Raw genomic sequence first — 27,455 nt, 5'->3', positions numbered from 1 at the left:
GAACACCCCTCACAATTTTGTAAATATTTTATTTTATAATTTTATGTGACAACACTGAAGAAATTACACTTTGGTACAATGTAAAGTAGTGAGTGTACAGCTTTTATAACAGCGTAAATTTGCTGTCCCCTCAAAATAACTCAACACACAGCCATTAAAGTCTAAACCACTGGCAACAAAAGTGAGTACACCCCTAAGTAAAAATGTCCAAATTGGGCCCAAAGTGTCAATATTTTGTGTGGACACCATTTTTTTTCAGCACTGCCTCAACCCTCTAGGGAATGGAGTTCATCAGAGCTTCACAAGTTGCCACTGGAGTCCTCTTCCACTCCTCCATGACAACATCACGGAGCTGGTGGATGTTAGACACCTTGCACTCCTCCACATTCCATTTGAGGATGCCCCAAAGATACTCAATAGGGTTTAGGTCTGGAGACATGCTTGGCCAGTTCATGACCTTTACCCTCAGTTTCTTTGGCAAGGCAGTGGTCATCTTGGAGGTGTGTTTGGGGTCGTTATCATGTTGGAACACTGCCCTGTGGCTCAGTCTCCAAAGGGAGGGCATCATGTCACAGTACATGTTGGCATTCATGGCTCCATTATGAACTATAGCTCCCCAGTGCTGGCAGCACTCATGCAGCCCCAGACCAGGACACTCCCATTACCATGCTTGACTGTAGGCAAGACACACTTGTCTTTGTACTCCTCACCTGGTTGCCGCCACACACGCTTGTCACCATCTAAACCAAATAAGTTTATCTTGGCCTCATCAGACCACAGGACATGGTTCCAGTAATCCATGCCCCAAGCCTGCTTGTTTTCAGCAAACTGTTTGCGGGCTTTCTTGTGCATCCTCTTTAGAAGAGGCTTCCTTCAGGGACGACAGCCATGCAGACCAACTTGATGCAGTGTGCGGCATATGGTCTGAGCACTGACAGACTGACCCCCCGCCCCTTCAACCTCTGCAGCAATGCTGGCTGCACTCATAGGTCTATTTCCTAAAGACAACCTCTGGATATGACGCTGAGCATGTGCACTCAACTTCTTTGGTCGACCATGGCGAGGCCTGTTCTGAGTGGAACCTGTCCTTTTAAACCACTGTATGATCTTGGCCACGGTGCTGCAGCTCATTTTCAGGGTCTTGGCAATCTTCTTATAGCCTAGGCCATCTTTATGTAGAGCAACAATTCTTTTTTTCGGATCCTTTGCCATGAGGTGGCATGTTGAACTTCCAGTGACCAGTATGGGAGAGTGAGAGTGATCACAAAAAAATTACCACACCTGTTCCCCATTCACACCTGAGATCTTGTAGCACTAACGAGTCACATGACACTGGGGAGGAAAAAAGGCTAATTGGGCCCAATTTGGACATTTTCACTTAAGGGTGTACTCACTTTTGTTGCCAGAGGTTTAGACATTAATGGCTGTGTGTTGAGTTATTTTGAGGGGACAGTAAATTTACAATGTTATACAAGCTGTACACTCACTACTTTACATTGTAGCAAAGTGTCATTTCTTTAGTGTTGTCACAGGAAAAGATATCATAAAATACTTACAGAAATGTTAGGGGTGTACTCACTTTTGTGAGATACTCTAGGTCCCTGGCCCTGGGGTATGTTTATATCAGGTTTTGTAATGAAAACAATCCCACCAAACTTGATGAAAGAAGACAAGGAACATGGAATCTCTCCAACACAAGCCAGATTAGTGTGGTCAGATCTGATGGATACAAGTAGGCTCAGCTAGAATGTGTTTAGCTACATTCCTCAATTGCTGAACTTTCTGAGGACACAAGACTAGTGTTAAAATCTCATACTCAGGTTTATATTTTAGCATTATATAAAACAATGTTTCTGATTCCACTAGTCAAGGGATGAAAAGAGTTTAGATGAAAACAAGACTCACATGATGGGGTGCACTAAGTGAGAATAAGATCACTTGGCCATTTGAAAAAATGTACTCCTTCAGTAGTTCCCCACCAATAAATATGTAGCCAATGCAACTATGGCAACTTTGATATTTATATCTCTAAAACAATATGAATTTATATTGATGTACTATTTTGTTTTCCTATTTTGGTATTTGGCCCTTTGTTTAGTTACTCTGTAACATTAATGCAAAAGAACAGAACAAAGACTTTCTTCTGTACTAAATAATATTGATTTCATCTTAATAATAGGGCAGTGCAAAGTGCAGTCACTGTGTGCAGTAACCAATTACAACCAGATTTCACTTTTGTTTCTCATTTATTATTGTAAATAAAATCTAATTTAATACTATGGATTGTTGTAGTTTCCGCTGCTTTGTTTATTAAACTGTTTAAATGTCTTCACTATAGCCCTATTAAGTCATTTGGTGCTGCATATCATCTAACACTTTGTAAATTTTAAATTTAAATGTGTATATTTTCTAATATTTGTAATTTTTTTTAACATTTAAATGAGTAAATTTAAGTTTCTATTCATGGTATTTATTATATCGTGTCATTCATATTATTGTTTGTAATATGTCCATTTGCCTTGGGATTACAATCAGAACTCCTTTTGTATTGAAAACACCATCAAAAATAACAGATATCAGATATTAATGGCAAAGATTTTTACATACCTGTAGTGTAAAACCGTAAATCCAGTATAACTGTCTTCTATAACAGTACCTTTGAAACTGGATTTCAACTACAACAAAACGCATATTACTAATTACTACTACCATCAAGAATAGAAACTTTAAAGAAACACTGACAATTTTATTTTTTTAAGTTTATTATTGTGTTTATTATGGTAACACAAGTGAAAAATAGCTGTTCATCCATCTAGAAACCTTGGAAATTGATAACTTCCTGTATTTTTCTACCTTTGGACTGGTGTCAGTTAGCTATCTCCCTGGACTCCAAAACATCTCCCCCTGTTATGGTGAAGAGAGATAGGTGTTATTCAGTCCTATAACGCACTCCCTATCAATATTTGTTCCTGGGTTTAGATACCTTTAAAAGCTGTCTGATCAACAGATCAACTCCATTCATGTTTGTAATGAACAACCGAACTTTAATTATTCCAGTCATTTTGAATGATTGGAAATAATAAATACGGAGAGTTTCAATAACCAAAAAGTCATTCACTGCTCTGGGTTCACTTCAAATGCCCAATACGTTTCAGGAGAATTTTTATGAGTCAATGGGAGCTGATTGGATATTTAAGGTGAGAACAGATGAGTGTTAAATGACCCCTTATCTAAACCCAAGAAAACAAATAAATGTATTGCAGCTTACTAGTCCCTAAATGTACTGGCTTCATTCCTCATTTTATTTCCACATTGTTTTTTTCTTGTATTTTCAACTGTGATTCTGCCAAAAACACACTTTCTGTCCAGGGTGACAACTATACTCTACCTAGAATAAAAAACGTTGTCACCCTTGGAAGGGAGTGTATAATTATACAACACCTTCCCCTCTCCTTGACATAAGGAGTCAACAGAGATAGTTGAGAACAATGCTAATTTCTTTTTTTTTTCCAAAATTTTTAATAATTTTCAATTCAAAAGTTTACAAGCAACTATAAAAGTATTTCACATGTCATACTTAACATAATTTCCTATAACCCACTACCCCTATTCCTTCCCTCCCTCTTTTCTTTTTACCACCCTATTCCTATGATGCCTCTTTTACCTTCCTCTCTAATTACGTTTACAAGTCCCCAGTCTTTAGTCTTCAGTCGCCCCCCTAATCCGTCCATATGTCTATGTATTCTTTGTTTTTTGTTTTTTTTAATCTGCCCATTGTCCCCATTGTCTCACTTGTTCCTCATCTCTGCTACTCAGATATTCCATGTTATATATATATTCAGTTCTACGACACCACTCTCTTACGGTAGGACCTTCTGTCTCCAGCCATTTTTTTGGAATTGTCCCTTTTGCTGCATCAGTGCAACACAAAACTTGATGATTCCAGTGCAAAATAATATACATTGGATGAAGATGAACAAATACAAAATATTGAGAAAATTAGGAAGAGGGTGCCCAAATAATATTCAATGGTCAGATTCATGTTATTTATAGTTAAATAAAAAATGTGTTTCAGAGGCTGCCCAACTAGTGAATAGAAGCAGCCTAAAGCATAAGTACAAATTTCTTCCCAGAAAATCATATTGATTTCCATCTAGATTGTACCCATTTCTGAATTCCTAAGCACTGATAAATGGAGAAATTAGAACACCCCACATGTCACTGAATTTTTATTATTGACTATAGCAATAAATAAAACTGATTTGGAGAGAAACTGTTTCTCTTCTTTATATACTTAAGGGCCATACACACTATAGGATTTTCTGAAGACTTTTTCCTTCAGATTTACCTTTTCTATGTAGTGGAAGGGCCTGCCAGATTGCATACAAATTGAAAGTGTTTAGGTTTGACCTTATATTATATGGTTTTGGTAAGTCTAAAGGAAAAAAGTCTTCAGAAAATCTTATAGTGTGTATGGCCCTTTAGTCGTGTTACTACAAAAATCTAGATATGGCTCCTGTATATCAGAGAGCAGGCCATGGAAACATCCCAATTAGTAAACCTGTATTTAAACCCTAACAAAGTACTTCTCTTATTTGCTACCTTTTGGTCAATTATACAAATTATACAAATGAAAGTGTTTTGTTAAATATGTTCCATAAGTATGAATATATGTGATTGTGTCAGAAACTCGGGGGCTGTCCAGTGTCATATGCACACTTTCTGTACTGTCTCTCTTGGGACTACAGAATATATAGTGTTCTTTTTGTAAAGAAGGTTTGAGTGTTTTAGCAAAGAACAGGGCAGGGCTGACACCACTCAGTCCACAAAAATGCTGTGTATTATCAGCCAACAGGATTTAGATGTGGAGTGCAAGTCTGGCAGATCAACAGATATTTTTCTGTACTTGCTGGGTCTTAAAACATGTTAATGTATTGTAGATATGTATTGCATTTGTCTTTTGTTTTATCTTGCCCCAACATACACTTTCATCCACCTAACTAGGCACAATATTAACCACTTAAGCCCCGGAAGATTTTACCCCCATTCCGACCAGGGGGTATTTTGCGATTCGGCACTGCGTGAATTTAACGCACAATTGCGCGGTCGTGCGACGCTGTACCTAAACGAATTTGACGTCCTTTTTTTCCCACAAACAGAGCTTTCTTTTGGTGGTATTTGATCACCTGTGCGATTTTTTGATCACGCGCTATAAACAAAAAAAGAGCGTCAATTTTGCAAAAATAGCAATATTTTTCACATTTTTTTATATGAAATTCCCCCAAAAAAAAATGTAAAAATCAAAATTTTTAAAAATTTTTGGCCAATTTGTTTTATGCTACCTATGTTTGGTAAAAAAAATCGCAAAAAGCGTATTTTGATTGGTTTGCGCAAAAGTTATCGCGTTTACTAACAAAGGGAAAGATTTTTGTCATTTTTGTTGTTTTTTTTTTTAACGCGTAATGGCGGCGATCTGCGATTTTTTTTGCGGTACTGCGACATTGCGGCGGACAGATCGGACCCTTGACTGACATTTTTGACACTTTTGGGGTTACCAGTGACATTTCTACAGTAATCAGTGCTATACATATGCACTGTTACTGTAAAAATACACTGGTAGTGAAGGGGTTAACTTTATTTGGAAGGGAGGGGCTGTGTGTGTCCCTAGGGGCGTGGTTTCTACTGTGATTGGCTGTGGCTCTAGCTGTAAGGACACTGATCAACGGATCTACATACCAGATCCGTTTTATCAGTGTCTTTGCAGCGAGGAGAATGACAGGCAGTTTGTTTACACAAGCTGCCTGACATTCTCCCTCTCCCCCGCCGATCGCCGAGTGACCGGCGGACATCGGGTCCGCTGGTCACACGCGCGGGGGGGTCCGTGACCACGCGGGAGCGGGAGCGCGCCCCCGGGGGCGCGCGCTCGCTCCCTAGACCCTCACAAGCAAGCAACGTAGCCCTACGTTAGTTTGCCTGTGAGGGGCTGACCGCCGACGTAGATAGTCGTGCGGCGGTCGGCAAGTGGTTAAAAGATTTAGGGCTTCTCACCCATAAACTATATACAGTATATCTCAGTAAACGCATCACTTTAAAGAATAAAAACTTTTTTGGACTGTACAAACTAGTGTAGTGCTCCCATCTTTCAATTTTTTAGCATATTTCTCTAAGGGTCCAGCAGGACACCACGATTGTTGGTAAGCAGCCTCCAGGACTGCATACCACATATCGCATCACAACCAACCACCACAAGGTTCAGTGTTCCTATACCAAAAAATAAACACATGAAGACAATAACATATCAGAAGTATTACCTACCAGTCTCTGTAATGTTGCAGTTATGGATTTGTAGTACATAGAGGTACTGTTTTGTAAACTGGAATCATATTGAAGACCTTGTAATTCCAAAGTATGTACCAAAGTGAGGCTTTGTGTTGATAAATACACTAGAGGTAAAAAAAAGGCAGTTGATAGGCTAAAAACAGAACCCTTTTTTCACACCATACCTGTAGGTTATACAGTATATCAAATAATTTTTTAAATCAAAATCTTGAGACATTACTGTTGCAAATGTTTCTAATATTGAGATATTGAGATTTTTCTTTTCATCAAAAAATGTAAACCTAGGGTTGCCACCTCATCTCTTTAAAACCAAACACATATAAATTACACAGGTTTTGAGGCTAATTTAACGCAGATAAGGCACCAAGTGAGTTTAACTAAAAACTAAAAACTCTAGCAGCCACTTGCAATATTCGGAAGCGAATCCTGCATGTTGGTTGTACCCAAGTTGATGGATCAACTTAGTACATTCAGCCTTCCCATTTATAGCCGAGATTCGCACCGAGTATGGCCGACCTAAGATCCTGTGTCCTCTACTGTACTCCTAAAAAAGCATATGAGGCAAGTTAAAAATCTTCTTGTTTAAAGTCCAAACTTTTCTTTTGTAGTTTTAGACAGTAGCAAATAGTGAGAACCCCTGTCAGGTTGTGATTGCTGCCTGTGTCCCTGTTGGAAAAATCCGCAATCTCTATTTGTCCTAGTGACTACTGTTATTAGGACAAACATTAATAGGAAATCCCAAATCTTTACAATTGTCATCGGAACAGGAGGTGAGAGAAAACCTTACAACAGGACCACTTTTCGAGTGACAATCGCCAATGGGATTTCCCTCACTTTGAAGAGACTGCCACTTTCTGACATGTTCCTGGGGAAAAATGAAAAGAACTCTGCTCAGCGAGACACAGGCAGGACACAGTAAAAAGAATGATAGGGGTTTTATTCTTTCCATACGCCATCTAGATCTAAAAATGGATGTAGATTTACTTTAAGGATGGGGGAATGGTGAGACAGACCACAAAGTCTGCCAAGAAGAGGGGCATAAACCACACAGTGGTATACTGACAAAACCAATAAAAGAAAAAAATTGAAAACTGCTTTACAAGTTTTTTTGTTTTGGATGATTGATTTGAAACTTTAAATCCTACTGCCTATTACGTTTTAATTGAAAGTAGAACTATAGGCAAAACAATTCCATTTAAAAAGCAAAAAAATGCCAGGACCAGAGATCCCAGCAAGAAACTAGGTCCATACTCCAGACTAGGCAGAAAAAACTGAAGTCCTATAGCAGGAAGTGGGAAGTATACCCCCTAGGACTGCCCTAGGGGCATAGTCAAATTTGTTTCCCCTAGTCCTACTCCTATGGAGAGAAGCATAACCCAAGGGTCAAAGAAGATACAAAGCTGTGTTCATCAATGAATGAAAGAGAAACTTTTTTTCTTCATTTTGGATAGAGTAAGGGAGAGTTATAACCCCTCTCAGATTTGTTTTCGCCATCTGTAACCCATTGCGGAGATTCCCTTAATTTCCTGTCCCATAGGCAAACAGGAAGTGGGAGGAAATTCCTGCAAACTTAGGGAAATTTAGGGAATTCCTTGGGGACCCCCAGCTCACCAGAATTAGTGTCCCTGTTGAAACATTACCCCCCCCCCCCATTACGTTTCTGGGGACAACCCAAAATTTGGGATTTTTTTTTTACTTTCCCTTTCATTGATGATGGTAAACAGGACAAATAGAGAGAATGCAACTCCTTAATGGGGGCATAGACAGCAATAAAAACTGACAGGTGTTCTACTCTATCTCCACTCTACCCAGAACTAAAAAAAAAAAAGTTTTGCCTTTAGTTATACTTTAACATCATTTCATCATTTATAAGCATTTGAATAATATTGTCAGTATCCAAGTGTGACCTGTAATAACTTACTTATTAATAATCCTGTGATGATACTAATGGCTGTGCCTCCAAGAAGTACAGAGGCTAATGTCCACTTGCAGGATGATGTGTGTCTATCCTTCACCTTCTCCATGTGTGGCACAGTTTCCATACCCACACACTGCTGTCCTGCCATTGTAACAAAAGAGCTGTAGACAGTAAACAAGGATCAGGGCAACTATTGCTTGAACAAACACCATAAAATGTTCATTTTGATAAACAATAGTGAGCAAACCTTTCCTACATCTAAGCTTGCATTCACACTACTGCGATATTTGATGTGGTTGACAGCCAAGCCACACTGTAAATCGCAACAATGTGTTTTTGCTTGTCATGAGACTCAAGTCGCATAAGAAATCACACTGATGTGAACCAGCAATTAAATTCAGTACACACAAATTATGAGTAGACATACAGTACATAGGAGGCAGATCCCAGTCTGGTAGCTGATATAATTAAACACAAAATGATGACCGCTCTCTGAAGTAAAGCCCCGTACACACGATAAGAAAATCTGAAGGGAAATTTCGTCTGACGACCGATCTGCCGATTTTCAGATTGTTAGTATGGTGCTTTCGACAGCCAACTCCGACTTTTCGGCTGACAAAATCCTGATGTGCAGGCTATAAAATTTTTGTTGTCCATAATACAACGTCCGATTTTCGTCTCGGTACAGATTTAGACAGAAAAAAATCTTAAGAGCAAGACTAGGCATGCTCAGAGACGAAAGAACACATACAAAGCAATCCAGCACAGGACATCGCTTCTAAAGTAGAATTCTGCCGTACGGGAAAATTCGTATTAAAAAAATAACCTATTCACTTTCCACATCAGACTAGCATGCCACAAAAAACGGACGACAGATCGTTCGATAATCTGATCGTGTGTACGGGGCTTAAATGAACATGTAGAGTTTATTCAACACTGTAGATCCAAAGCTGGACTTCAATACATCATGGACAAGGAAACCTTTTGTCCTTGTCCGTGATGTATTGAAGTCCAGCTTTGGATCTACAGTGGTGAATAAACTCTACATGTTCATTTACATCGAAGTGCGGTCATCATTTTGTGTTTAAGGATGCTGCTGGAGACTACGGATCTGACCTGCACCTGATTACTTATCTTCACCTGAGCGGCTTATCTGCATTTTTTTCAGTGGTAGCTGATATACATTTAGCGATATACAAAGCAGAAACAAATACACAGAAAAAGAGTAGAATGTATAGTATGGAAAAGAATTGAGTATATCATTTTTCTTTACATTTTTCTTTACTTTTTTCTTTAATGTCTCACTTTGGCTATCTCTGGTCACAAATGGGTAGATTTGAGCTGAAAGGGATAGGGACTGCTGAGAGGAGTCACAGGACTCTCTGCATAATACATTAAAGCCCCGTACACACGTACCGATCGTCGGCAGACAGAACGTCCTACAAATGTTCGCGGCTGGCGTGTTTGTTGTTTGTCTGTTGAAAAGTGCTCAAAACTTGCCCAGGACATTTGTCTGCCGACAGAAAATGACGTCACTACGTTCCACGCACGTTCGCCGCTACAAAAGAGGAAGTGAGTGTTTGGCCGTGACCCTTCTGGGCATCTCGCGCTGATTTCGGTAGCATTTGTTTGGTTGACGACATTTCGCTATTTTCCGAGACATCGTTCGAGAATTTATTATGGCGACCGTGAATTCGTCCGTTGCTGTCGTTAGTGTTGGAGTTTTGGCTCTGAGACGACGTACGAGCAATAGGAAGAAGAAGCGGACCTCCTGGACGAAAAATTGGTTGCTTAACCGTGATCAATTTTCTCATATGTCCTTGCTGAGGGAGCTCCAGGAAAATAATCCTGATGACTTCAGGAATTATTTGAGGATGACGGATCCCATCTTTCACCGTCTTCTTGCCCTGGTGTCCCCCTATATTCTGAAGCAGGATACTTGTATGCGGCTTGCAATTACTCCTGAGCAAAGGTTAATTGCGACGTTGAGGTATCTTGCAACAGGGAGAAGCCTGCAGGATCTGAAGTTCACCACAGGCATCTCCCCCCAAGCACTTGGAGTCATCATCCCTGAGACCTGCTCTGCCATCATCAAGGTCTTGCAGAAGGACTATATCAAGGTATGTTTGATTTTTTACATTACATGTATTAGTAGTTTCACCCGAATTATGATGTTTTTGGATGTACAGCAATTGACACAGGCCATTATTTGTAAACTACCCTCTGTCCGCATGCACATAGTAGTAAAGATGTAGATTATCTTTAACCATTTGTAAAATGACCCACTAACCACCCCACCATTCTCTCCTATGTGTCCCTAAACGCATTGCCTGTTAACAGTATGTCGAATTTTTCTAATTTTATTGCTTTCCCTCAAACAATTATTCCTTGGCCAATGTTTTAGTACCTAGTTTATGATTTATCTAAAATACATCAGTCCATCCATTCCCACCTATGATTGTGTATGTTTATGTAATGATGTTAAAACCTTCACTGACCACAAGCCCATATTGATGTATAAATGCCCAGTTTTACTTACCCATCCCCCACCCACATGCTAAATCTCAAAGTCAGCATATACCAAAGCTCAAGCTCAGAGGTCTTCAAACTATGGCCCTCCAGTTGTTCACGAACTACAATTTCCATCATGCCTAGTCATGTCTGTGAATGTCAGAGAATTACAAGGCCTCATGGGATGTGTAGTTCTGCAACAGCTGGAGGGCTTTAGTTTGTAAATCTCAGCTCTAGCTGGTGAGTATAATGGGCCATACACACTAGAATATTGTCAGAACAATTTATCCTTCCGATTTACCAAAACCAAATAATATGAGGTCCAACAAACACTTTCAAATCCTATGCAATCTGGTAGGCCCTTGCACTACATAGAAAAGGTAAATCTGCACGAAAAAGTCTTCAGAGAATCTTATAGTGTGTATGGCCCTTTACAATATAAGAACAATAGGAGGTTGAAAATAAATGTATGTAGATGTTACATCCCCAAATCCAAACCTTTGCCTTCCTGTTGTTTATTTTTTTAACAAGTTGCATAAGCATTTAACAGACAACTGTGTGTGTAATTAATAATGTGATGTGCTCAAGCACTAATTATTTTATTTTTATTTTTTCCCCACAGTTTCCTTCAAACGCAGAGCAATGGCTGGAGATTTCTGATCAATTTCTGGAGAAGTGGAATTTTCCCAATTGTGGGGGTGCTATTGATGGGAAGCACGTCCGCATTGTCCCCCCTCCGAATTCCGGCACATTTTATTATAATTATAAAGGTTTTTTTAGTATAGTCATGCTAGCCATAGTTAATGCAAACTATGAGTTTCTTTTTTTGGATATTGGCAAAAATGGCCGCAATTCGGATGGGGGAGTTATTGATCAGACGGAGTTCGCTCGTCGTCTAAAGAACGGCACTCTGAACCTGCCATCCAGGGAGCAAACTGTTGAGGGTATGAGCTTTGTGTTTATCGCAGATGAGGCTTTTGCGCTTGGGGAGCATCTCATGAAGCCCTACCCTCAGAGGAACCTCACCCCAGACCAAAGGATTTACAACTACCGGTTGTCCAGAGCTCGCAGAGTTGTGGAGAATGCCTTCGGGATAATGGCCAACCGGTTCCGGATATTCCTGATGTCCATAAACCTGGCACTGTACAAAGTGGATAATGTGGTCTTGTGTTGCTGCATTTTGCACAACTTCCTACGCAGGAATGTACACAATTATGTTTTGCAGCAACTGGATATTGACCCTGCTATGCCAGGTACAAGTGGAGAGGCCCAACCTTCTAACCAAGTGGAGTCCATGACGTCAATGGAAGTTGGACGGTCAGCATTGGCATCACACAGGGCCCGTCAGATCCGCCAGGAATATCTGGACTATTTTGTGGGGAGAGGAGCTGTGTCCTGGCAGCAATCACTGTCACACACACATTAATCTTGTTAAAGATTTGACACACAAGATAAATGTCAGAGATATCTTATTTTTAAACACATTAAACCAAAATTGCAATGATTCTGTTTTGTGGATTCTAATAATTTGGGCACATATGCCAAACATAATTATTTGGGTTAATCATGTGTTATATATGTGTGACTTTGGAAGGGTTAATACATTCATCAGTGTGTTTCTTTACTGTAGTCTCTCACCAGTGATGATGGCCATGTGTTATTTTTGAGCCAGTGGTGTAAATACAAGGGCCTTCTGCACCCCACAAAATTTACACAAACCCTGTCACATTGAGAACTAGGTCACACCCAAGGTTCATCTAATGTCACCTTACATTGGTGGTTCTTGTCCAGAAGTTGCCCATACTATATATTTAATATAATACATTAGGGTATTAACAACGTACCTACACCTGTTATGTTGTGTTCATTTATGACATCCTTCTCACTGCCCACCAATGTTAGGATATGTCAGTGTTATGTGAAACTTGATCATTGTTCATCTCAAAGTGTTATATATATATAAGTAATGGAAAGTGAACTAGAGCAACGAACAAGCAATACACTATAGATTACACTGATCTCCCTACACTGATTTCTACTGCCAATATCAATGCCATATTGAATCCTAGGACTGCTAGTACCTTGAGTGTTGAGTCACACTTATGCGATGCGGGAAGTCTGCGACTTTGCATCCTTCCTGCATCTCATAAGGGTGACCCGCCACTTACTTTTTCCACAGGATTGTATTACACAAGTCTGAAGAACTGTGCCATCCAATCCTGATACATCTGAAATAAAGGGTCATGTGCGACTTGTGTGCGTGTTCAGTGTGAATGTAGCCATACAAAGTGTATGTCTCAATTCGCACTGCACTCGCACAAAAGTCGCACATGATGCATTTATTCAGCTGCATCAGGATAGGATTGCACAGTCGTTCCCACTTGTATGATCCCATCCTGTATGAAATGTCAGATCGCACTGTGATATGCGTATAAACGGTTGGGATCTTTAACATTTCATTGACACCTCCAGCAACTCGCATATGGCAGTGTCCAAAATGCTTTCATTAACATGTAAATATGGGAATAGGACAGCCATCATACATGTAATGCTTCTTTACACAGCTTTAGATCTCGACCCCCCAACGAAAGTCAAATAAAGAATGGAACACACATTGTTGAATGTAAAAACGTTTTAGTATCAAACATTCACAGGGTTAGGGTTAGGGTTAGGGTTAGGGTGTTGGAAAGTGCTTTTCCCAAACTTGGGTACACTCTTTAACATCTGAGTGTCATAAAACTGGCATAAAATATTCTATAAAAATTGGAACATCCCAATACAAACAGTAAAAACTTTAAAAAAAATTTTTTTTAAAATTTGGCAAGCATGTCCACAAAATCACGCATTTTTCCTTGCAATGCCGTTGCAGTCTCTTTTATTTGCTCGAGGTCTGAGCAGCATTGAAGAGCCTCACGGGTCAATTTGGCCAATGTGCAAGTATGTAATACATGATCTGGAAAATAAAATACAACGGAGTCAATGTGAATCACCTACATGAGGTCATAATATAGAAACATTTGGTGTGCAGGTAATCTTTAAATTCCTCTCAAGTTAATACCTACCCTGTTCTTATGCTCTTTTGCCCTAGGCTCTTCATCTTCCTCCTGTCCTCCTCCAATGCTGTTGCTGATGATTCTGCCGGTCTCCTGAGCTTACTATATATTCATTAGGGGTGTGAACGCATGATGACGTCATTGTGAGGGCATGGTTGTAATGTATATATATTAAGATGCAGAGACCAGAGACGGGCAGAATGCACGGCAACAGCATCGGAGGAGGACAGGACAGGAGGAAGAAGAAGAGCCTAGGGCAAAAGAGCAGACAACATAAGAGCAGAAGATTGGACAGCAGAAGAGTGGAGAGGAGAAGATCCAAAGAGCAGAATGGAGAAGACCGGATGAAGATATTTAAGAACATTTCAGAAACGTCTCCTGTCGTTATTCACATACACTTCCATTTATGTGGTTAATGTGTAGGGGTACTATGTACCCCATACCCATTCACATAGTGATTGGGGTCTGGGATCTGGGGACCACCCTTTGTTAAAGGTTGCTTCCAAACTCCTAGGAACCCCCTGGACGCATGACCCCCCAAAACCACCAGACAGGGTTGTGGGGATGAGGCTCTTGTCCTCCTCTACATGGGAGTAAGGTGCTTTTGGGTGTGCGGTGCAGAGGCCCCCTGGCCCAAAGCAATAAAACCCCCCCATGTTGAGGGCATGGGTCCTGCTGTGGTCCAGGGGGTGTTTGTTCCGCTTGCTCGTTCTCTTTCCTGGCCTGACAAGCTGCATGCTTGGATAAGGGTCTGGTAGGGGTTTTGGGGGTAACCCACGCTGTCTTTTTGTTGTGGGCCTACCCTCAAACTCAATACCACACACAAAAGGCCTGGTTGTGAACTTGGGGTGGACACCCACGGTGGGTTATTCAATTTGTCTGTGTAGTTCCCCCTCAAAAATCTTCACAGCGCAGGTGGCCCCGCAAGTCAGAGCATCCTGATCCGACTTACGGTGCCACTTCCATTCAAATAAAGAGGCTCCCATAGGGAACTAGTGTTGACAATTGCAGGCTAAAAATAATACTGATATAAATCATTATGAAAAAACCTACGTGGGCACACAATTGGCTCTTGGACACTTGGTCCTGGTTCCTCCACAGTTTTGGAAGTGGCTTCCACGCTAATTGCCAAGTTGCCAGGAAATCTGGGTTCTGACATGGCTGGGGATGCCACATCCTGGCATGACGCAACATCTGCAATGTAAATTTGTAAGGGAATACAAGAGTATAAGGTTAAACAATCATTGCAAATACACATATTTCTATGATCCCACTACACAAAAATCTGTGCCTACAAACCTTCATGTTGCTCTGGTGTCTCATCACTTGTTGGCTCCACCAGAATCACCTCAGGAATAATGTCTTCATCTACATAATCCAAAAAAGTTGCCATATCATAAAAGTCACAAGAGGTACATTTGTTAGGACATGGTGCCCTGCTTGATAGCTCTTTTAGTAACAAATATGAAGACATGTACATAGTTATCTACGAAAAATATGGTACATTAATGTTTGACAGTGCATAGGAACCAATTACCTTTTTTCTCCTATTTAAAGGTTTGATTAATAATCTGTGATTAATAGGAATGTTTGCAGAGAAGATTCGTGCAGGAAAGAACGTTCGTTGCAACACAATACATATATTTTTAACTATGGCTTCCTGACTTTTAATGTCATATACTAAAACATCAACAATAGATCGATCTAATCACGACATGACAACTAAAATGAGTAATCTAACTTTTTACATAGACATTATAATCTAGACATGTTAATACAACATACACCAAATTATAAAAAACATATTGCATGTTTAAAAAAAAAAATAAAAAAAAAAACTTACTTTTTTTCAGAATCCGATGGATTTGGGAAAGCTGATCCTGCTCACGGTGTTTCAGGTCGGACCACCGTTTCCGAATCTGATCTTTCGATCGCTCAACACCGAATTTTTTCAATAAACAGGCCACAACCTTATCCATGATGCCATCTTTCCTGGCATTGGGCCGCTCGTAATTAGCCAACTTGCCATCATAGTCAATTTTTTCTAAAATGGAGACCATCTCCACCATTTCTGGCTTTGTCATGGGTGTAGCCCTTGATTTTCTGGTGGCCCAATCACTTCGGCCCCCACTTGATGAACTCTGAGATCTTTCAGACATTCTTCTTGATTAAAAGATTGTTCCACTGCTTCAGGTGTGAGTGTCGCACGTAGGCCTGATCTTCAGCACGTACACACCCCTGCACAAGCCCGCCACTGGAGGAGGAGTTGACGCCTGCGCTGTATTTAAAGGACGCCAGATCGTTCGGCCGACGATTCGCTAGCGGACATATCGAGGGTTGGAGCACGATCGAGCGGCGAATCACGACTTTTCCCCACAAACAAAGGTACGACTATTTTAATAGAAAGTGTGTGTTTTGGGCCCTATACAGCTTTTATTAGGAATATCTTTATTATGTGCCTAAATACATGCTATTTTAATATGTTTTGTGTTGTCTTGTGTCTTGCAGGCATATACTGTCCTGCAATATGGTGGACAATTACACCAGCCACAACTTTCTCATCAGTTTCATTGATGAGTTCAGGCAACTGCCGTGTTTGTGGCAAGTGAAGTCGGCTGATTATAAAAATAAAAAACTAGAAAAACAGGCCATGGAACATTTGGTGGCCTTCTACAAGCCCGTCTGTCCTGGGGCAAATTTTGAGTATGTAAGGCGAAAAATAAACAGCATTCGCACTGCCTACAGGCGGGAGGTCAAAAAAATTAAAAAAGTCCACCCGGTCTGGAGCAGGTGCACAGAAGATACATGTACCACGGCTGTGGTACTATGATAACCTGCGATTCCTGTCTGACACCTTGGAATCCAGGCCATCCATATCAACACTGCCTTCTACTTCGGCAGAGGGCTCAGTGTCGGTTGATCCAAGCCAGGATGAGGATTTCCTGGAGGAGAGTTTTACTCAGGTATGGCATTTCACAATATATTGTCTGCTAAAATTTAATCATGTAACAAAATTATAAGCTAAACCATAATTGACCCTTTATGTAAACGGGCATAGCAAGGGGTTGGCATGACAGGCAACCGCCAGGGGCGCAGGCCAAGGGGGGTGGGTCACAAAAACATTGGCATTGGTTTATTGTTTTTTTGAACAATCCACTCAGCCTGCACACCCCAGAACCCCCAGTTTGCAGGCGGATTCATGCAGGTGTAAAACATTGAGAGCTGCTTCATGCAGGTGTAAAACATTGAGAGCAGCTGAGCCAAAAGACCAGGAGACTGAGACTGCCTCTCACTGCATCCCCAGCACACCTCCGGTCTTACAAACAGTGCTGCATCCCCAGCACACCTCCGGTAATAACAAACACTGCTGTAGCCTCAGCATTCCTCTGGCTCAACCTTTTTTAATACAAAACTAACAGCTCCTGCAAATGATACATCCATCCTTGCTTCCATGTCTCTGGTCTCTCACTCTGGGTCAGCAAGGCAGGTGGCTCCCTTATTCCTGTTTACCTGCACCGCTTCACCCTCAATGCCCTACATCAAAGCCCTCTGCAAGTTCAGGCCCCTCTCTCTCTCTCCAACCCCCCTCCTCTCTCTCTCACACCCCCTCTTTCTCTCCCTCTCTCTAGCTCTCAACCCTCTCTTTCTTGTTTTTCACACCTGAGACAATGATTGCCCACTAGAGAGCTCTACACTGGGCAAACAAGGGGCAAATGAGAAACTTTTGATGCCCTTTAATTTTTTTTTGGGGGGTGGGTTACATTTTTACATTGATCTTGGGGGGGGGGGGGGTTGTTGCCAAATACAGCTCCTCAACAAGGGCACTGGAGACCCTAGATACGCCACTGTATGTAAAGTCTGCTATTTGTTCACAATAATATAACAAACATGCATTTTTATATACACTATAACATTCTAATCAATTGTTCATTTCATCAACAGGGAAGTGTCACTGAGGAGGAGCCAGGTTGCAGCCAGGAGCCTGGGGAGCCTGCGGAGCCTGAAGAGCCTGTGGAACTATTTCCACCACCACCTCCTCCTGCCAAACGGAGGCAAAAGAGGAAACACATCGACGACATCACCAATGAATTTATACAGGAGGCCACCATAGCCCTACGTAGGAAACCGGAGGCCAATGAGTCCTTCGGCAACATGACTGCCAAAATTTTAGATAAGGTGGACCTCAGGCAGTGTCAGTATGCCAGAAAAATTATTCTGGATGTGCTGCAAAACGCTGAAAACGGCATCCTTGATGAGCACAGCCATGCATGCCAGGAGCACCCGTGCCCTCCACCTCCACTTCCACCTCCACCTCCACAACACCCACCACCTCGCCAAATGCCACATGGCCAGTGGCAATATGGCCAGCAGGATCCAAACCTGCCCTCAAGGCAACCTGATTTCAGTTACCAGCAACTTTAATTTTTGTAACCCCCTATTATTTATTTTACCCCTGTTTGCCAGTTTCTATTTTAATTTTGTCCAAATGGACCTTTTTTATGTTTAGTTTTTTATACGGAGAGTATTGATGTTTTCATGTTTTTTTTTCTGAGATACAAAAAATAAAGAAAATTGAAGGTAAAAAATGGCCTATCTGAATTTGTTAACATGTTTAATATTGTGCATAACCTGAAAAATATGTTTTAGACATTAATTCAGACAAGAATAAAGGGTCATATCAACAGTTAGATCTTTGCTGTTAAAAAAATAATAATGGTGAAGAGTTCAAATTATTTAATTATAAAATTTGATAGAACAGATAGAATAGACAAACATTATCTTCATCATAACAGAACACATGCCTTTTTATTAGAAAAGTATGGCATTATGAGCAGCATCTTCCTTCTTCTCACATTTATCAAGATGAGCATGTGCTCCGCATTTCACCTATTTCTTGGACTGCCGCGAGCCGAAAGTTCTTTCTGAATAAAATGTTGAGTTTACTAGAGAAAATTCTTCCGGGAACTCATTTGGTTTGATCATGCGTGTTGGGATTTGTAGCTGTGTGTCGGCAGAATTCTGTACTGACTGGCGAACAATCGTCCGTTCTGGTGTCGGCATACAAAAATTTTCATGTTTGCAAGAAAGACTCTTGTCCGCAGAATGTGCACAGACAGCTGTCGGAGGCACCATACTAACAAGCGTACAATCGGCAGATCTTTCGTCCGCCGACGTTTGTATGACGACAATCGGTACGTGTGTACGGGGCTTAAGTCATCTCTTGTTTCTCTGAAGTCTTTAGAGGTAGACTGCAATGTCAAATGTTAGCTCCTCAGCTTGGTGTGGCATCATGACCAATTTCAGAAAGAGGTGTTGGCTCTTTATCTTCTTTAACCCATGAGCATGCCATTTCAAGTCCTAGATATCCCTCCTCATATTGTGGGAGACATACTCAAACACATTATTACTGTACAAACTAGGGAATGGTAAAAACAAGAATGGCTTTTTCAAAGAATAGTTCAAGCTACCATTTTTCCAATAATGAGTTGAAAATTAAAGCTACATATATATATATATATATATATTTATTATTATTATTTTTTTAGATTCTTCAACTTTTCTTAGTTTAGTAATTGCACTAACGATTTAAAATAAACTTCTCACAAGCTTAGGCTAGTAAAGGATAAGTCCACCTTTTGTAACATGTTACACCCATATTTAGGGTGTAATATGTAACATCTTACAGATGTGGTGGCTGCATTATTTTCTATACTTAGGCTTTTCAAACTTTATTTTCACCTGTTAATCTGGCCAGTAAAGCCCCGTACACACGATAAGAAATTCGGAAGGGAAATTTTGTCCGACGACCGATCTGCCGTTTTTTGGATTGTTAGTTTGGTGCTTTCGACAGCTGACTCCGACTTTTCGGCTGACAAAATCCTGATGTGCAGGCTATAAAATTTTTGTCCTTCGTCAACACGCGTCCGATTTTCGTCTCATTAGTACAGATTTCCATGGGGAAAAATCTTATGAGCAAGACTAGGCATGCTCAGAGATGAAAGAACACAAAGAAAGCAATCCAACACATGACAGCACTTCTGAAGTAGAATTCTGTCGTACGGGAAAATTCGTGTGCAGTCTAGAGCACATTCCAACCAACGGACACCACTCTGGACAAAAGACGGACGACCGGTCAGCGGAAATTTGTAGCGTGTGTACGGGGCTTAAGTCTGTTACTTTTCAGCTTCCTTTCACAAACCAAGAGGGTTGGGACAAACCATTTAACAATGACAGGGTGCTCACAATGGTCAGCTTTTTCATTTATGTAAAATCTTTATACCAATAGGAAAAGAAAAACTGTTGCTGTAACTGCCTAAAGTATAACTAAAGGCAAAACTTTTTTTTGTTTCAAATAGAGAGATAGAACACTCAATATTTAAGCTGTCTGAGCCCCCTTTAGGGAGATTCGCCCTCTCTATTTGTCCTCTTTGTCGTTATCATTGAAAGGTAAAGTAAAAAAAAAAAAAAAATCACAAATTTTGGGTTGCCATCATAGCAATAATAGAGAGGAAATATTCCAATGGGGATACTAGTTCTGATGACACCCCAGATTTTTAATCAAGTCTTATTCCCAGGTGTGCTATATGTCTACATTCACATACAATGTATCATATACATCTGTTGTTTTTAATTGCCATTGTGTGTATAACATACAGTATGTGTTCATATTCATTGATTTTATTCCCATGTACTTCTGTAGAAGAATTTTTTACATGTGGAGTTTCTTTAAACATTTTTATCCCATATGAGCTAAGAATAGACATATTTTTATGTTCTGCTGAATTTTGAGCCTGTGCAATTTTCAGTGATAGTTGAAACAAATCTTTTGATTTTATGCCAGTATTGTATATTTTTCTATGTGTCTTACACATCATTCACAGTTTGTTTTTTTGTATATGACACCCCACAATTCAATCACTTTGGATGGATTTCCTTTCACTTCCTGTTTTGGCTATGGGACAGGAAGTGAAGAGGAATCTCGCCAATTAGACACAGATGTAAAAAATAAATAAATAAAAAAAGCACTTGCAGGGGCTATAACCCTCCCTTACTCTATCCAAAATGATACAAGTTTTGTCTTTAGTTACACTTTAAAAAGTGTTACTGGTGTTCATATTTAATTTGTTAGTAAAGTCCACCTAAAACTGCTAGTGCATCCCCCACTACCCTCTGCCCAGATTAACAGTGCTGCTATTCAAATGTGTCTCTATTACTCCTCCATCCATATTGAAAACACCCAAAGACAGGGAGTGTTTTATTGGCAGGATCACCAGGCAGAAATAAGGGGAAAAAAAGCCTAAAAAAGAAAATGAATGCAGCAACTAGCATTAAAGTGGTTGTAAACCCCCAGGAAGTGTTTGTACCTATAGGAAAGCCTATGATAAGGCTTTTCTATAGGTACTGTAAATATCTCCTAAACTTGCACTGTTTAGGAGATATTTACATTGCATGCAGCCGATGAAGGATCAGCTGCCTGTGCCGTTTCTTCAGAGCCCTGTGCCAGAAACGGCGGCTCCCACACGCATGCACGGGAGTGACGTCATCGCGCCTCCGGCCAATCAGACGACTGGATGAGGCGAACCTGGAAGTAAGACGGCTGAACATGTCGGCCGTGTTACTGGTGAGTGAGTGGCACTGCGGGGGCTTCGTTTTAAGGTAAGTATTTCATAATGAGCTAGTATGCGATGCATACTAGCTCATTATGCCTTTGTATTTCAGGTTTTTTTTTTATTTTTCTGAGGTTTACAACCTCTTTAAGGATTGGTAGGCTACAAAATACTACATTTTTGTTTTTAGGTTTAATACCACAATGGAGAAACATAAGATTGACATTTCTGGAAGTGTATATCTTAGGAGTATTCAGGTGGCAATTAATCTTCATTATAGTGGCGTTCAGTGGCACGGAGAAGAGGGAATAAACATTTCCTATCTTATTTGCAGGGAACATTGTTATTCACAGTTTGATTTTAGCAGAAACCTGTCCAAAATGCAACAAAACGAGCATTGTGAGGTCAGTGCCTTCAAGAGAGAAAATGGGAACAAGGACTTGGAATTTGAAGTATGCATGTCAAATCTTGGCTTGGCACTGGAAACTAGGACATCTTGTTAAATAAAATGATGCTAAAGTAGCCGGGTGTTCTAGATGAACTGATGATAGAACAGGTATTAGTTGGACATGTATCAACAATCCAGAGCAATTAATTAGAGAAACAAGATGACAGTAACATACTCTGGCACAGGGGAAAGTGACCAGCCATGCAGCGCAGACAGCAAGAATCCTGTTTTGACTCAAGAGCTTTGAGTATGGACCTAACATTGGATATGGCGTATATGTAATGAAATAAGAATGATTGGAAACATTATTCTGTCATTGTGGTGCTTTGTTTTTAATAGAAATAAAGCACTAATCATTTTTTACATTAAAAGACAAATATGAGATAGGAGGTGATCGAATCAGAAGAAAAGCCTAGTACATGCGGGCCGAATGTCGGACAGCATCGGTCCGTTCTACAGAAACAGGCCAAACTTTGTCCTGTGTGTACTGCAGACCAGTGGCAGCTGGTGCTCAAAATTTTTTTGGGGGGGGGGGGGGGGGGGCGCAAACAGAAAAATGTAATAGGCATTGCTTTGCGGCAAAAAACGCTGTAAAAATTGCGTGACTTTGAGGTCACAAAAGTGTGAAAGGGGCCTTCAGTAATTAAGGTATAGTGTGCCCCTTTTCAATGCAGAGAGACCAGCGTGCCCCCTTTCAATGCAGAGAAACCAGCGTGCCCCCTTTCAATGCACAGTGACCAGCGTGCCCCTTTCAATACACAGTGACCAGAGTGCCCCCTTTCAATGCACAGTGACCAGCGTGCCCCCTTTCAATGCACAGTGACCAGTGTGCCGCTTTCAATGCACAGTGACCAGCGTGCCCCCTTTCAATGCACAGTGACCAGCGTGCCCCTTTCAATGCACAGTGACCAGTGTGCCCCCTTCAAAACAGTGACCAGCGTGCCCCCTTCAATGCAGTGACCAGCATACATGCCCCCTTCAATGCAGAGATCAGCATACATGCCCCCTTCAATGCAGAGACCAGCATACATGCCCCCTTCAATGCAGTGACCAGCGTACATGCCCCCTTCAATGCAGAGATCAGCATACATGCCCCCTTCAATGCAGAGACCAGCATACATGCCCCCTTCAATGCAGTGACCAGCGTACATGCCCCCTTCAATGCAGTGACCAGCGTACATGCCCCCTTCAATGCAGTGACCAGCGTACATGCCCCCTTCAATGCAGAGACCAGCGTACATACCCCCTTTCAATGCAGAGACCAGCGTACATGCCCCCTTCAATGCAGAGACCAGCGTGCATGCCCCCTTCAATGCAATGACCAGCGTGCATGCCCCCTTCAATGCAGAGACCAGCGTACATGCCCCCTTTCAATGCAGAGACCAGCGTACATGCCCCCTTCAATGCAGTGACCAGCGTACATGCCCCCTTCAATGCAGAGACCTCGTTCAGCCCTGCTGAGTTGAATGAACAAAAAAAAACTACTAGTGTGTACTAGGCTTAAGTGAACTCACATTCCTTTTTTTAGATCAAACATAATAAAAACCTCAATAGTCCCATCATAATGGATCATATACAGTGCATCTGGAAAGTATTTACAGCACTTCACTTTTTCCACATTTTGTTATGTTACAGCCCTATTCCAAAATGGATTCAATTCATTATTTTCCTCAAAATTCTACAAACAATACCCCATAATGACAACGTGAAAGAAGTTTGTTTGAAAGCTTTGCAAATTTAACCGTACTGTACATCACTGTTGTATTTAGGCCTAGGCCTTGTCGGCCTAGGCCTAGGGCGGCACTTGAAAAAAACCCCGCGCTCTGCTGCTAAAACCTAAAAAAAAATGGCCGCGGCCAGCCCGACATGCGCACTGCGCATGCGCCGCCGCTCGCGAAAGCCCGTACACGCTCGGCTATTGCCTGTACCATGCCTGTACCATGCCCGCAGCACTGCATCTTGTGTACCATGCTGCCCACAGCCCTGCATCTCGTGTACCATGCTGCCCACAGCCCTGCATCTTGTGTACCATGCTGCCCACAGACCTGCATCTCGTGTACCATGCTGACCACAGCCCTGCATCTCCTGTACCATGCTGCCCACAGCCCTGCATCTCCTGTACCATGCTGCCCACAGCCCTGCATCTTGTGTACCATGCTGCCCACAGCCCTGCATCTCCTGTACCATGCTGCCCACAGCCCTGCATCTCCTGTACCATGCTGCCCACAGCCCTGTATCTCGTGTACCATGCTGCCCACAGCCCCTGCATCTCCTGTACCATGCTGCCCACAGCCCTGCATCTCCTGTACCATGTTGCCCACAGCCCTGCATATCCTGTACCATGCTACCCACAGACCTGCATCTCCTGTACCATGCTGCCCACAGACCTGCATCTCCTGTACCATGCTGCCCACAGACCTGCATATCCTGTACCACACTGCCCACAGACCTGCATCTCCTGTACCATGCTGCCCACAGATCTGCATCTCCTGTACCACACTGCCCACAGACCTGCATCTTCTGTACCATGCTGCCCACAGCCCTGCATCTCCTGTACCATGCTGCCCCTGCACTATGCCTGCATCTCCTGTACCATGTCCACAGCCCCTGCACTATGAGTGCATCTCCTGTACCATGTCCGCAGCCCTTGCACCATGCCCGCTACCCCTGCATCTCCTGTACCATGCCCGCAGCCCCTGCACCATGCCAGCAGCCCTGGAAGATTTCCCCCCCTAATGACCAGGCCATTTTTTTGCGATTCAGGACTCCATTACTTTAAAGGACAATTGCACAGTCGTGCGAGACTGTACCCTAAAAAAATGAATGTCCTTTTTTTCCCACAAATAGAACTTTCTTTTGGTGGTATTTGATCACCTGTGCGATTTTTATTTATTGCGTTATAACAAAAAAAGAGCAACAATTTGGAAAAAAAAAATTCTGATTTTCACATTCTGCTATATAACATTCCCCCAAAAAATGTAAAAATCTATTTTTTTCATTCTTTTATGCCAATTTGTATTCTGCTACATATTTTTGGATAAAAAAAAAATCCCAATAAGCGTATATTGGTTGGTTTGCGCAAAAGTTATCGTGTCTACAAACTAGGGGAAAGATTTAAGTCGTTTTTATTTATTTATTTATTTTTTTTTACTAGTAATAGCGGCGATCTGGGATTTATAGAGGGACTGCGACATTGCGGTGGACAGATCGGACCCCTAACTGACATTTTTTACTCTTTTGGGGGGACCAGTGACATTACTACAGTAATCCTTGCTACAAATATGCACTGTTACTGTAATAATGACACTGGCAGGGAAGGGGTTAACCTGGGGGTGATCAAAGGGTTAAGTGTGAGCCTAGGGGGTGTTTTCTAACTGTATGGGGGAGGGGCTTGTGAAATGAACATAGAGACCTGTGATTCTATATAGAAGGATCACAGGCGCTCTGATAATTTCAGAGAGAACAACGGTCAGCTGTGTTTACAACAGCAGAACATCGTTCTCTGTCAGCGGGGAGTCCGGGGGGCAATCGCGGGTGCCCGGGGGGCAATTGCGGCCGCTGGTCCTGTGGATTGGCATCCCCGCTGCCTAGTGGGGGCCCCCAGGAGCGCTCCCACTAACCAACGTACCCATACAAAACAACAAAATATACAAGTAGGCACTTTGTACCCACTTTTAATGTACAGAGAGGAAGAGGTGGAGCCTAACGAGGAAGGGGTGTGGTTTACAGATGACAGGGTGAGTCTGAAACATGAAGGGGTGTGGCCTTGACAGGAAGGGGTGGGTCATAGGTAAATTAGGGGGTGCACGAGTTTAGTCCGGCCAAGGGCAGCACAAGACCTAAATACAAAACAAAATTGTATAGTGCGTATGGCCCATAAGCCTGCTGGATACATGTAGTGAAGCAGTAATTCAGGCACAGCCCAGAGAAGTGAAAGTCTTAACAATGGACTGGACTGCTAGACAACAGGTGTCCATCTGATGAGAGGTAATTAACAAGACATAAGGCTAAATACGGCAGCTGTAGCACGAAATAGCAGGTAAGTGGCTGTGGAAAATCAGCAGCGAATGTCAATGCAGCAGTTTTAACCACTTAAGCCCTGGAAGATTTTACCCCCTTCCTGACCAGGGCCTATTTTGCGATTCGGCACTGCGTGATTTTAACGGACAATTGCATGGTCGTGCAACGCTGTACCCAAATGAAATTGACGTCCTTTTTTTTCCACAAACAGAGCTTTCTTTTGGTGGTATTTGATCACCTGTGCGATTTTTTGATCATGCGCTATAAACCAAAAAAGAGCGACAATTTTGCAAAATAATATTTTTCACATTTTTTTTTTATATGAAATCCCCCCCCCCCCCAAAAAAAAATGTAAAAATATTAAATCTTTTTAAACATTTTAGGCCAATTTGTTTTCTGCTACATATGTTTGGTAAAAAAAAAATCACAAAAAGCGTATTTTGATTGGTTTGCGCAAAAGTCATTGCGTTTACTAACTAAGGGAAAGATTTTTGTCATTTTTATTGTTTTTTTTTTAACATGTAATGGCGGCGATCTGCGATTTTTTTTGCGGTACTGCGACATTGCGGTGGACAGATCGGACCCTTGACTGATATTTTTGACACTTTTGGCGGTACCAGTGACATTACTACAGTAATCAGTGCTATACATATGCACTGTTACTGTAAAAATGACACTGGGAGGGAAGGGGTTAACTTTATTGGAGAGGGAGGGGTTAAGTGTATCCCTAGGGGCGTGTTTCTTACTGTGATTGGATGTGGCTTTGTGTGTAACAGCACAGATCAACGCTCCTACATAGCAGGACCGTATGATCTGTGCTTTTACACAGGGGAGACTGACAGGCGGCTTTGTTTACATTAGCCGTCTGCCTTTCTCCCTCTCCATCCGACGATCGCGAGTGACCGGCGGACTTCGGGTACAAGCGGGGGCGGGAGTGCGCCTCCGGCGGTGCACGCTCGCCCCCTATTCGCTCCCAGGCTAGTGACGTACCGGTACGTCACTTTGCCTGGGAGGAGCTGACCGCCGCCGTATATAGTCGGGCGGCGGTCGGCAAGTGGTTAACCATAGACCGGAGCGTCATAAACTCATCATATGTAGTAACAGCATAAGTGGCCAGTGAGCAGTATATATATATCAGTCAGAGCAGTGGGGACAGAGAGAGCAGCAGATGGCAAAGGAGGATATGTGTCAGAGCAATTGAATAGTTGCAGCAGGGTACAGCACTGATAGGCAAAATACGGAGAATTCAGCAGGATGACCACTCAGATCGATAGGCTAAAGCACATAGTGTATGGATCTGGATTCAAAGTCTACACTCCATCATAAACCCAACAGTCAGTGTAAAGAGCCAATCCTATAGCTCAATCTGAGTGGGAATAGTCACAGCCAAATCCAACCTGGTTCCTGGTCCCTGGTGTATACCCGAGTCTCCTTCTTTCACATGCCTTTAGTATGTCACTGCCATCTCCATCAGAATATATCATGAATGCAAACCCACAATGCCTTAACCACTTGCCTACAGTGCACTTTCACCCCCTTCCTGCCCAGGCCAATTTTCA

The 27,455-nt window shown here is 41.9% G+C and overlaps 1 protein-coding gene across 4 annotated transcripts in view; it reads right to left on the bottom strand.

Annotated features, from left to right (window-relative positions):
* The window catches only part of TMPRSS9 (transmembrane serine protease 9), a 210,483-nt gene that overhangs the window by 91,317 nt on the left and 91,711 nt on the right, over positions 1-27,455 (bottom strand). For 2 of the 4 annotated variants that reach the window (XM_082255368.1, XM_082255370.1), the window contains exons 3-5: positions 8,261-8,398; positions 6,316-6,443; positions 2,608-2,675 (exon numbers count right to left, since the gene is read on the bottom strand). In XM_082255368.1, the coding sequence (XP_082111494.1) occupies positions 2,608-2,675; positions 6,316-6,443; positions 8,261-8,398 (334 nt within the window). Of the gene's footprint in view, positions 1-2,607; positions 2,676-6,315; positions 6,444-8,260; positions 8,419-27,455 lie in introns of all 4 variants that reach the window. The other 2 variants (XM_082255367.1, XM_082255369.1) reach the window with 2 other exon arrangements.

This window comes from Pelophylax lessonae (assembly GCF_965119305.1).
Source record: "Pelophylax lessonae genome assembly, chromosome: 1".
Lineage (NCBI taxonomy): Eukaryota > Metazoa > Chordata > Amphibia > Anura > Ranidae > Pelophylax > Pelophylax lessonae.
Note: the sequence above shows the minus strand (reverse complement) of the source record. Positions and strands in the feature narration are given on the sequence as shown.